The sequence below is a fragment of the Gymnoscopelus braueri genome (genome assembly GCF_963280865.1).
Source record: "Gymnoscopelus braueri genome assembly, chromosome: 2".
NCBI classification, from domain to species: domain Eukaryota; kingdom Metazoa; phylum Chordata; class Actinopteri; order Myctophiformes; family Myctophidae; genus Gymnoscopelus; species Gymnoscopelus braueri.
The window spans coordinates 10,417,855-10,431,640 of record NC_137604.1 but is presented as its reverse complement, the minus strand read 5'-3'; the positions used below and the strand labels follow the sequence as shown (position 1 = coordinate 10,431,640).

General features: G+C 40.0%; 1 protein-coding gene across 1 annotated transcript; it reads right to left on the bottom strand.

Moving 5' to 3' along the window:
- Nucleotides 1–697: 697 nt before the first annotated feature.
- On the bottom strand, nucleotides 698–3,130 carry LOC308099043 (uncharacterized protein). Its single transcript, XM_080447594.1, has 5 exons — nucleotides 2,915–3,130; nucleotides 2,591–2,737; nucleotides 1,258–1,347; nucleotides 1,097–1,140; nucleotides 698–923 (listed from the first exon to the last, which is right to left on the bottom strand). The coding sequence occupies exons 1-5, from the start codon at nucleotides 2,952–2,954 to the stop codon at nucleotides 741–743; spliced, it is 504 nt and encodes a 167-aa protein (XP_080303720.1). The 5' UTR covers nucleotides 2,955–3,130; the 3' UTR covers nucleotides 698–740.
- Nucleotides 3,131–13,786: the final 10,656 nt, after the last annotated feature.

The window sequence follows — 13,786 nt, the reverse complement described above, 5'->3', positions numbered from 1 at the left end:
CTATCAACATATATATATATAGTTGCCAATATTGATTGCTATTGTCAATATTTGCAATATTTATTCTTTGTTCTTTATCCCCATTATCTTCCGCTGCCGTGGTTACTAGTATTCCTGGGGTCCACATAAAATGACACATCATAAAATAACATACATTAAACATACAAACAACAACTGACATTTGTCAGCTATCTAAACCTAAGTTACACTATAAAAATGCCAATTATAATTAGATAACAATATAGGAGCATAGGTTAAACATCATGTACAACTACAAACATATTCATCATTCCAGTTGTCTGGTCTCTCTCATGAACTCATTCAGCCACTGAATTAATTAATGAATTCATCCGTCTACCGTCCCCTTGCCAGTGAAAACTGATTTTTTTTTTACTGTACCTTTGAAAAATCATGGAATATTCTCAGTGACCTCCTTCCTCACGGATCGGCACATTACACCGGTAGGTCCGGTAGGTCCGGTAGAATAAAAGAAAGAAAGAAAAAAACAGCCGTGATCTTCCATTCCAGAGCTATGGCCGTTTGAATGTGGTTTGTTTTTTGAAAAACAACAGAAAGCCACATGAAAGGAGGCAAGCTTTTTTTTGTGGTCACGTGATTTCTCAGTGTACTCTTCTTCGGTGGTGCTTGGATCATTCACAGGCTGCGGAGCAGAAATTGACTGATTGCACCAGTTCAATTAAGACATTTTGGTATGTTGGTTTGTGGAAATCAACAGTGACTCAGTATGCAGTAACGTAAATTGGATCTGAAGGATCCTGGTTGGTGTAAACGTTAACGTTAGCATAGATGTTGGAGTTTGGATCAACAGTGGTCTTGTTGATAGTCATGGAGGCATGAGACACGATGAGAGAGGGGCTCTCTGTTGATTGGTCTTCACCTCTTGTTTCTTCATTTGTATGTGTCTAGAGGGAATATGTCATAGTTATAAACAAACTAAATATGTTTCAAAAAGTCGAAAGAAAGAGATAAGACAGATATGAGACAAACGTGAACCAAATAAAAGAAGAGGGAATGGAATAATAAAATGTATACTAACAGTACACATGTTATGACAGTGTACTGTCACAACACTCACCTTTCCATCATCTTCAGTAGGGTTCCTGACACTGAGGACAGCCACTGGAAAATATATACAAAACATGTAGATGAACACATATTCATCTAACTGATAAATATTATTTCATTTCTGTGCGCAGACATGTAATCTTCCCTGGCTGAGGGAGATATGTGACTCACCTTGTGGTTTTCTGGTTCTCTTTATGCAGAGCATCAATAGAGCCACCACTACTGTCACTGCTAATGCAACAGTGAAACCGACAAGCAAACCTAGAAGTGTACATCATTGAGTTACATCAGCAGCCTTTGGTGGATGGATACATTTGCAGACAGCAGGACATAGTACATGTGTACAGTACAAGAAATGTGCGAATTGCAGTTATATCCGTGGACCGTGTAGTTATCAGTGGAGCGGGTGGATTTGGGTAATACAAAATAATAGTAAGTTGCGGTTGGGTGAAATAATACATAATTAACCCATTAAAACCAGGAAAGCATCTGTGTGACTCCAGAGAAGTAGAAGTAGCAAACACTGGCCCTCATTTATCAATGGAGCGTAAAAAACGGCTTATATTTTTCCATAAATTTGGCCGTACACCAACGTCCAAGTCACATTTATGAAGCGATCCTATACAGCCTAGCGTACATTTGGTCGGAACCTTGATAAATGTCATGGCTGAAACCGAGCGTCATTTAAATAACTTTAAATAACCTTAAATAACCCAATAAGAGAGTTTGACATGTCCGTGTCTGACGTACACACACACACACACACACACACACACACACACACACACACACACACACACACACACACACACACACACACACACACACACACGCTTGCAAGCCCACAACACATGGAAAGCCAATAAGAGAGTTTCCCACGCTCGCCTCCCTGCCTTTCATGTCCGCGTCTGTCGTACTAACACACACACACACACACACACACACACACACACACACACACACACACACACACACACACACACACACACACACACACACACACACACACACACACACACACACACACACACACTTGTAAGCCCATGTGTAGCAATAGCACTCTGTGGAAATAGCTGTCTTTCATGTATTCCGTGATGGTACAATCTTTGTCAAGAAGCCTACATGAATGACACTAATCTCATCATCATAAATCATACCATGCGTTTGTATATTAATTTAACCCATTACGAGCAGTGCGCAGAGCGCATTCTATTTTACACTAAAATAAAATCACAGGCTGCTGTGACGCCACGTTAAATAAGAAATAGCAGGCAATAATCTGAACGTTTATGGAGTGATCATTGATTAATGAATTATAAACATTAATGGATAAAGGCTGGTGTGTGTTTTGGAGTGTTAAATGTCCGATCTCCCGCGGTGGCCCAAATAAATCCACAACATGAAGAATAACCTGCGCTGGTCAAAGGTTTGGAGGGTCGGGTTTATATCCTCAACCCAGCCTAGGTTGTGTATAACTCATGATATGAGTAAACAGACTACATACCAGCCCCTAAAGACGAGGGTTCATAAAGCATGGTTGTTGTGGATACGACGGAGATTGTAGAAACATCAGGATATTGAAGCGTAGAAGCGGCCGTGGTCATCTCAGCTGTTGTAAAGGCAGTGGTCATCTTAGCTGTTGTAATAGGAGCTGGAAGCATGATTGAGAATGCATTAGGAATATATTTAATCAAGTCATGTATTTGTTATAATTTATAGCATTATTTTGACACATCAGTAATGTAGTCCTTCAAGATACAGAGAAAAAATACAGAATAACTTACAGTGTAAACATGATGTACAGTAACTTATTCAAGCACAGACTCACCGTCTTTAACATTAAGGTGGACTTGAATATATGAATCCATACCACTTCTCTCCAGTCCACAGAAGTAGGTTCCAGAGTCTAACTTGCTGAGTTTAGTGATTGATACAAATAAGTCTTTTCCTGAGTTCTTCAAACTTATTCTATTGCTTGCTACAGTTTTACCAGATCCTGCCTTGATAATTATGTCTTCATTTGTGCGGCATGGATTTTTACAGAGGTACTTTGTATTATAGTCAGTGGCGGTCCAGACATCCCAGGCTGAGCAGGTGAAATTCACTTCACCCCCGACATGACCAGTTATGCTGAGAGGTGTTGTCTCCATAATACTCCACACTACAACAAGAGATAAGTAAGGAAACAGCTCATCACTATGACACACAACTTATTAACTGACAACATGATTTGATGAGTATTTTTGCAGAAGGATTCTAGATGCTCTACACAACAGTGGACAGACAAAGGATGAGACAGAGACATTGAGAGCATCATACAGACACTCAGAGACAGAGACAACCACACAGGCAGAGAAACACATGAAAACAAGCAGAGGTCACTCACCAGAAAGCAAACAGTAAATGTAGACATTTCTCATGATGAGCTGCTGGTGACTTGTCCAGTTCTGGAAGGAGACGATATGTGACTTCCTCATGCTTCTAGATATTTGTTTACAATAATCATCCAGGTATTTGTTTTTTTTAAAGGCTCCACCCTCTTCCTCTAAACTCTACCACACGCATGCATGCACACATTCTCGCATAGACACCCACACGTGGTTAGCTTCACTTAAAGCCTTACCAAGTTATGTTTTACTTTCATTTGAAAAGAGTGAGGCCTACTTTTACAAAATGATCAAGGTCACTCACCAGAAAGCAGTAAAAGTAGACATTTCTCATGATGACAACGAAATGCAGGTGACTTGTTTAAATCTGCCCGGAGAGAATGACTTTCTTATGCTATGAATAAAGGTCTATGTCTTTACAATAGATGATCTTTTCTTATTGAACTCCACCCTCTTCCTCTGATCTCCACCACATCATTTACACATTCAAACATTCACACGGTCAGGGCGGAAGCCCCCCCCCCCCCCCTCCCCCCACCCACACACACACTAACACATGCCTGCACAACCTACATTTAGCACTAACCGTGAATAAAACCAGTAACTCTGTCGAGACAAGTACTTAAGCCAATAAGAGAATGAACCAGAAGCAGACAGTCACAAAGTATACCAAACAAACAATGTACTGTAACAAATAATGCATATCCCCATGTCACAGTTTACTTCTAACTTTTTTTAATGAATAAAATGTAATTTCGCCAATCTGTTTGGTAGAGTATGTTAATACAATATAACTTATCCAATTGGGGTGTTTGTATTTTGTCTCCCTGCTCTTCTATTGAGACATTTAGATCGTGTCAAAGGTCATGTCTCACCTAGACACAGGATCGGACACAGATTTTGACCTGAAGGTCAAGATTCAATTCATCCCCTGAGCAAGCTGGCAGGCGCTATTTAGCTCAATGGTAGGCTGGAGGAACTCAGGCTTTAAGGCCTAGAGGGGCGGATCCAAACCTAGCGCTGGAGCCAAATCCCCCTATGAAATGGTCAGTGGATACATACTGTATATACATCAGACTGTGTGTGATGTTTGGTATAGCAGTGTTGTTGGCAGGTTGACTGGGTTGGTGACCTCATAAGAAGATCCAGGAATAATCAAAATGCTCCTTGGGATTGTACAGTGTTATGAAAGAGATACATCTACAATACAAAGTCAGTGACAGTCCTGACAAGCCTGCACATCTTCAATAGTTAGTGCTGCAAAAGAGCAAGACATGCTGGGAGCAAATGCTCTCTTCTCTGTCAATTCCTTTTTAAGCATGCACGCACGCACGCACGCACGCACGCACGCACGCACGCACGCACGCACGCACGCACACACACACACACACACACACACACACACACACACACACACACACACACACACACACACACACACACACACATACACACACACAATGCCACCCATGAGTGACATGGCACATCCCCGGCGTCCAGCTCGTCCCTTCCTTAAATAGGCTTCCAGCAAATAGACACAGGGCTAACTAGACAGGTGAACTCAAGAGACAATCAACACAGGGATAGGCTGGGGCAAACAGGACACAGGTAACAGTAACTTGGGCAGACAGGAAACACTAGGAACAATGACTACAAAATAAAAGTACAGAACTGTAACATAAAACCTAGCTTATAATACAGACACGAACCATATCACTACTACAAAATGATGGTAATATATCACTACATTGTACATGTAAAGCTGTACACCTCTTCCGGGGGTGCCAGTAAATCACATTAGGCCTTTTTTGTTCCAAAAAGCCGGTAGCAGTTCCATAAAGCAATCAAGGACCTTTCCATGACTTAACCATCTGACCTACACATGCATTGCCAAGACAGTGTATACACTTTCAAACCTTTCCACCAAGGAAAGAAAGTGTCCGATTCAATGTGAATGAGGCTTCAGTAATATTGTTATGGTGTATTAACCATGCTGTGGAACATGGATTGCTGGGCTTAAACCCACGTAGATCGCTGGATAGGCATAGCCTATTTTCTTTTATGATCAACACTTTATTTGAGTTTTACTTTAGCAAAACAAATACTAGAAAGAAAAATATATAAGTAAATATAATATAATTAAAATAAATATATTTATGTTTTTTTTACTCAAACGTGAAGCTGTTCATGGTGGCATAGCAATTGCTTCTTCTATCCTTTCTTTTTTTTCACCCAATAGTGGTTAGAGTGCACACCATATGGGTGTAAAATGCACTCGTCAGAGTCCCTGGTTTGATTCCTGGCCAACCTGTTAGTCATTACATTATTGTCTTTCTCTGCATTTCCTTTCTTTATCAAATAAAGGCTTAGAAATGCCCCTGTTTAACACAATGAGTTATATAATATATCTACAGAACGGACCCAAAATCCCCACCCACTCATTTCAATGGAAGTTGCTCACCCAGCATATCTCTGCTGTTGGTCAGAAACCAACTATGTCCAAAATATTAGTTTTAAGTTGGTGTTGTGACTTTATACATTGTCAGAGACTTGCATGTGTCATTATATTATCATCACTTTGCCCAAATACAGTTCAAGTGGAGTTGGGAGGTTTTTGACCACTGAATGTGGAGATAGTTATGTCCATTCATTGATTAGAATGACGAAGTCAGACAAAAAAAAAGGTTAGAAGGTTTAGTCAGAAGCGCTTTTAAAAACATTTTATTGGTTAAATATTTGTAAAAAAAATAAAAACACACAGACTTAAAGGGTGTTCAATAGCACTGATTAAAGAATATAAAACATTTCATAATAATTTAAAAAAAAAAGGAGATTACAACAATATGCTCATCTGGAAGTTCACTCTCCTTCCAGGTTTGGGCACCAACTCAGTGACAATAGAGCTAGTAGTGCATTAGGGTTTCAGACTAAACATGTGTGTTAGTGATGCACATGCAGTACTGCACCCAAATTAGCTGGCTTGTTACCTGACTCCCATTTCAAGGCACACTGCCCAAATTTCAAAAAACTTTGCCCAGTAATTATGATAATTGTATGCATAATCAGGCATTATGTGGGACACAAAACAAAGGGTTGCAGGCCAGATGGCTAGGCTGAGCTTGGTACACTGTGATACAAGATAGTTGTAGCAAGATACCTTCTGCAGTTGCCAGTATTGATTGATATTGTCAATACTTGCAATATGTATTCTTAATGTTTTATCCTCATTATCTTCCGCTGCCGTGGTCACTAGTCTTCCTGGGGTCCACATAAAACATCACAACCTAAAACAACATACAATATACATACTGTACAAACAACAACTGACACTCGTCAGTCTAAACCTAAGTTGCACTATTAAAATGCCAATGAGTAATTAGATAACAATATAGGAACATGGGTTAAGCATCGTGTACAAGCATGTTAATCATTCCAGGTGTGTTCTCTCTCTCGTTAACTCATTGACTGCCAGAGTTAAAACATTGTCTATATCTGCCCTTGCCAGATTCCGAGCGTTTTCACTAACCTTTGAAACATCATAGAATATTATTCTTCACAACGATCCGCTCGCCAAAAAGCAACAGAAAATTAGATTTTTATAAATCCTATACATGGTAACTAAACCATCTTGATTTGTTGTGATCACGTGATCTTTGGCAGTACTCTTCATCGTCATCATTATCATCATCATCATCATCATCATCATCATCATCATCATCATGATTCACAGGCTGCGTAAGAGCGCCCTCTATCATAAACCACTGAAAACACCACATGACGAGTGACTCGTTAATGGCGGTGTGTGCCTTGGATTGAAATGACGAGTATACTCGTCAATGAGTTAATATCCGTTTAAGAGATTGTTTTAATTTGCTTCTGATTTGTTTAATAGTTACAGATAATGAGTTCCACTGGTGGGTGGCTCTATAAATAACTGATATTTTGAGTATATCTGCATTTGGCAATATTTGTTCTATGGCTTTACTGAGGAACACAAATTTAAGTGTCCATAATTTTATTTTCTTTCTTTCTTTCTTTTTCCTTTATTTATTCAGGGAAGCCCGTTGAGAGCAAGCTCTCTTTTTCAAGGACGCCCTGATGACTTTAAGGCCTTTAGATAGAGGTGCCATCAAATAGAAATCGTCATCAGAAATTGACTGATTGCACCAGTTGAGACATTTTGGTATGTTGGTTTGTATGCAAATCAACAGTGACTCAGTATGCAGTAACGTTACCGTAAATAGAATCTGAAGGATCCTGGTTGACGTAAACATTAACATTAGCATAGATGTTGGAGTTTGGATCAACAGTGTTGATAGTCATGGAGGCATGAGACATGATGAGAGAGGGTCTCTCTGTTGATTGGTCTTCACCTCTTGTTTCTTCATTTGTCTAGGAAGAGGCAGAGGGAGTATGTCATAGTTATAAACAAATCAAATATGTTTCAAAAAGTTGAAAGAAAGAGATAAGACAGATATATGCGATAAACGTATAATCATTTCCCAGATAATTATGCCAAACATGCAAATTATCTGCTGTGAGACAAATGTGAACCCAATAAAAGAAGAGGGAATGGAATAATAAAAGCAAAAACATGCATTGCTTTTGCCATCTACATATACAATACACACATTGTAACACAATTGACTTGTGACATCTCTTTGGATCCTATGAACAAACTAATATACTGTACTTACACTTTGACGAATCCTACATTGTTTGCATGAATGCATTTAGGGGCAAACATTAATTATTTTAACTGCATTAGCCAAGGCTAATGTTGTCTTAATATTCCCCGCCAGAGGTTTTTTTTTTTTTTACTTCCCCCACTGCCATTGTTTTAACCTTTTTTAACCATTTTTTAAGTAGTCACAAAATATTTTCCGTGATCACCGTCCTCACGGTGATCCCCTCATTACACACACACAGGAGTCTCGTAGAATCGTGGAAAAAAATAATCCGATTGCGGTAATCCGTTCCATAACTGCAGCCAGTTGAAAATAGCATGTTTGACCCAAAATAACATGGTAAAAAAAAAAATTACACAGGAGCCGAGATACAGGATTTTAAAGTAATAAGTTAACCAAGGAGTGAATGGCGCTAGAAATCTTTGGATCGCGATATCTCTGGTTCTGTGTGGATACATTTTGAACAACGTTGTTGGCGGTAAACGGGTGTATTTTTAAACAACGGTTATACCCGTGTTTGGCAGGTAATATTAATGTTGAAAGTGCAAACGAGTGTTTGAACACAGTTTAAGTGTAGTGCCCCGGACAAGACCCGGCCACAGCAACTCTGCCAATCGAGCTCAGCTCTATTGGCACAGTGGGTTGTGTGACGGTTTTCCGAGTGGGAGAGTGGGATTCCATCCCAGCTCGGTGCGAATCACTACATAAGCAAGACCACATATCGTAGCGAGCAGTGTGTCTGAGAATATCTGTAGAGTAAAAGAAAATATATGATTTCATATGTTTTTAAGTTGTCCATTGTTCATGTTATGTTTCTGTGTCCATTTGTATGGTGACATCCGTACTTTGAATTAAACATGTGTAACATTATTAGCCTTTTGATGTCAAAAGCTGTAAAAATATGAACACTAAATCTCTTTAGGCACTTGAAGCTTGAATAACATTTATTGTGTCTATCCCAAGTTCTTCAAGTTCTTCAGAGGACTTATACCTGTATGAGAGCACAGTTGCCTTTCTACTTCTGCCCTGTTCATGAACAGCTCTTAATACATGTCTTTTGTACTTTGAAACTGTGTGGGTATTTTTCTTGTCACATGGTAGAATTATTTTGTCTTAAGTACATTTTTTCCACCATAATATCCACCAGAAACAGACTGCATGGTTTAGGCCCGGTCAAAGTTTGGTTTAACCTTCATTTAATCAGGAAGTCACCTTGAGATTTACCATGGCAACCATTTTCAACAGAGATTTGACCAAGAGAGAGCAGAGACAAAACAACATAAAAAAAACAATGCACAAGAAAAGTGTCATAAGACAGTACGCTGTCATAACACTCACCTTTCCAACGTCTTCCATAGGGTTCCTGACACTGAGGACAGCCACTGGAAAATATATACAAAACAAGTAGATGAACACATGGTCATATAACTGATAAATATTATTTTATTTCTGTGCGCAGACAGAATCTCCCCTGCCTGAGGGAGATATGTGACTCACCTTGTGGTTTTCTTTTTCTCTTTATGCAGAGCATCAGTAGAGGTAGAGCCACCACTGTCACTGCAACAGTGAAACCGACAAGCAAACCTAGAAGTGTACATAATTGAGTTACATCAGCAGCCTTTGGTGGATGGATACATTTGCAGACAGCATGACATGCATGCGTACATACAAAGAAATGTGCGAATTGCAGTTTATATCTGTGGACCTTGTATCAGAGGAGCGGGTGGATTTGGGTAATACAAAATAATAGAAGTTGCGGTTGGGTGAAATAATACATAACTAGAAAAAGTGCTCCTCGGAGCACAGGTCTCCGCCAGGTCAGGTAGCATCTGTGTCATTTTAGATTTTATAAATAATTTGTTCTGAAAAACCTTGAAAGTGTCAAATGTTCAATTTGTATTATTACTTTTTACACAAATCTCCTCTTCTGGAGGTCCCTGGCACAAAACATTTTCAGATAAGGTCCGCATCCAAATACATATCATTTTGGGGGTCCTTGGCACAAACAGGTTTGAGAACTACTGGTTTAGAAGGCACAACCACACAACCACAGTTTCCTCTTCCTATATGACAAATCCACAGCTGCCCTGTAGTTGCGTATTATTGCAGTGTCAGGCGACTGCTGCGGTGTGCATTCGCTTTGCCTGCTATTTTACCAACTAATGCTCTGCCAGATACAAAGTGTTACTGACTTGCATCTTGCAGTTATATCACTTGTTCACATTGGGAGTGTCAAATAGTCTATTATATTTGGCTGCACCGCAATTATGAATTAATAATTCAAACCGCCGACGGCTGACGAGATATTAACTTGTGAAGAGTTGGCACTGCCATCAAATGATAACACGTGATCATTATTGCCGTCACCTGTGTACAACTAACATTAATTAAATGTCGTCACTGTAAGAGCACATTAAAGATTGTGTTTGATAGGTCAAATAATCCTTATCATAAAAGTCGGCCGTCCTCTGTACGATGTGGTTGAAATTATTAATATTTGCGGTACTGCCGAATATAATACGACTATTTGACACTTCCAGTGTGAACAAGTGATAGATATAACTTGATGCACGTCAGTGACACTTTGTATCTGGCAGAGCATTTAGTTAGTAAAATAGCAGGTAAAGCGAGTTAGTAAAATAGCAGGTAAAGTGAGCGCTGCAGTTTCCACATCGCAACAGCAGTTTCCACATCGCAACAGCAGTTTGACACTGCAGTTATGATTGTGTCACATATGTACAGGGCAGCGCTCTGTGGATTTATCTATTCTTTCATAACACTGATTCTTGAAACAAAGCAAAATTTGACATTACCATCTGAATAAGTGGTTCTGAAACCGTTCAAAAACATGTCTAATTCTACAATTCTTTTGTATCAAGACCTTGTTTAACAGTCATTGTCACATGACTCACAAGATCATTAGTGCTTATGTAATTTGGTGGGGAAACAAATAAGTTCCTACAACAAACAGTGACATTTGTAGCATTTGAGGCGAACCCTATGGGTCTAAGTGAAATGGGGTTTGGCTGGTTTGTGCTGTTTAGATGCTCTTCAGATTTGCGGTAGATAGCACACAGCGCTCATGATGTTTGGCTTTTTTGCTTTTCTTTCTTTGTAAAATACTAGAGGTTCGGGCCGCTACGCGGCCCTCCCGTCTAGTACCTGGCCCGCACATCGGAGATAGAGACAGTAGAGCGTGTAGACGTTCATAGCAACAAAGGTGCTTGTTTCTCGCACATGATTTGGCAACGCCAGAGCCCAAGATGATCTGCTTGTTTTTCATTTCTATGGCAACACCCGGAGGCAAAAACGAAACCGAAACTTAACTTGTGCTAAAGGGTTTCCCCTTCCGGTGTGGCAAAATATTGTTGGACGATAATAATTATGCTACAAAGAGGCAAATGTATAGAGAGCAATGGAAAGTGAACGAAACAATGCGTAAATGTAGTGCGCACGTTGGGGCTAGTGTTGTAGTGACATGTGATATGTTGTTGTTGTGTTGATATACAGAAACAATGAAATGGCTTCAGGGGGGCGGCTTCAGCGGGGGACAGGAAGTGCTGACTTTTCTCAATTGTAATATAGGATGCCCCCCGCCGCAAACTTTTGGAAGGCAATCATAGCCAATCGGAAGGGAATATGAAAAATCTGTATGATATATATATATATATTATATATAGATATAGATATTTCCATAGTTTTAGGCCAAAACGTAAAGCAGACCATTATAGCACCACTAAACAAGTGACTCTCTTTGACTATCTGCTGTATTGTTAACTTATTGATATGAGTAAAAAGTCTACTTACCAGCCCCTACAGACCAGGGTTCATGAAGCATGGTTGTTGTGGATACGACGAAGATGGTTGTAGACACAGGAGTGGTCATCTCAGCTGTTGTGAAGGCAGTGGTCATAGCTGTTGTAACTGGAGCTGGAAGCATGTTTGAGAATGCATGAGAAATGTAGTATTATTTTGACACCTCAGTAATGTAGTCCTTTCAAGATACAGAGAAAGAAATACAGAACACAGGCAATATTTTAACTTACAGTGTAAACATGATGTACAGTAACTTATTGAAGCACAGACTCGCCGTCTTTAACATTAAGGTGCACTTGTATGTATGAATCACCAAATATTTTAGGTCTCTCCAGTCCACATAAGTAGGTTCCAGAATCTAACTTGCTGAGTTTAGTGATTGATACAAACAAGTCTTTTCCTGAGTTCTTCAAACTTATTCTATTGCTTGCTGCAGTTTTACCAGACCCTGCCTTGATAATGATGTCTTCATTTGTGCGGCATGGATTTTTACAGAGATACTTTGTATTATAGTCAGTGGGCGGTCCAGACATCCCAGGCTGAGCAGGTGAAAGACACGTTACCCCCGACTTGACCAGTTATGCTGAGAGGTGTTGTCTCCATAATACTCCACACTACAGTACGAGAGGTAAGCAAGGGAACAGCTCATCATACACACAACTTATTAACTGACAACATGATTTGATGAGTATTTTTGCAGAAGGTTTCTAGACGCTCCACACAACAGTGCACAGACAAAGGATGAGACAGAGACATTGAGAGCATCATACAGACACTCAGAGACAGTGACAACCACACAGGCAGCGAGACACATGGAAACAAGCAGAGGTCACTCACCAGAAAGCAAACAGTAAATGTAGACATTTCTCATGATGAGCTGCTGGTGACTTGTCCAGTTCTGGAAGGAGACGACATGTGACTTCCTTCATGCTATAAAGTTCTAGATATGTTTACAATCTGTACAAATGATAATCATTCAGGTATTTGTTTTTTAAAAGGCTCCACCAACTCTTCCTCTAAACTCTACCACACGCATGCACACATTCTCGCATAGACACCCACCCCGTGGTTAGCTTCACTTAAAGCCTTACAAAGTTATGTTTTACTTTCTTTTGAATAGAGTAAGGCCTGCTTTTACAAAATGATCAAGGTCACTCACCAGAAAGCAAACAGTAAAAGTAGAGATGATGGCAACGAGCTGCAGGTGACTTATTTAAATCTGCCCGGAGAGAATGACTTCCTCATGCAATGAATAAAGGTCTATAATGTCTTTACAATAGATTAACTCCACCCTCTTCCTCTGACCACATAATTCAACCATTCACACGGTCAGGGCGGAAGCCCCCCCCCCCCCCCCCTCCGCCACACACACACACACACACACACACACACAGAGCTGCCAACTCTCACGCAATGAGCGTGAGCGTCACGCATCTGACGTATTTCTCACGCAATGAGCGTGAGAGTCACGCATCTGACGTATTTCACACGCACTCACGCCACACCGTGGTGTAGTGGTGTGTTCTAGATTTTTTTGTGCGCAGGTTTCGGCGCCCGCCGAACCCCAGCCTTCCCAATTGTCAAGCTCACCCGCCGCCTATGTGCTTCAGCTGCTTTTCCTTTCTTTCAACATTAACCACATTAAGCAGACACATAAAGCAATAGCTAGACACAGGGTATTTACATTACACATTTATAATTATATCCTATTTAGAGCTACACCCTTACCAGTCTCTGTGTGTATACAGATATATAATAAACAGACATAGCCATAGCTAGACACAGGGTATTTACATTACATATATTATT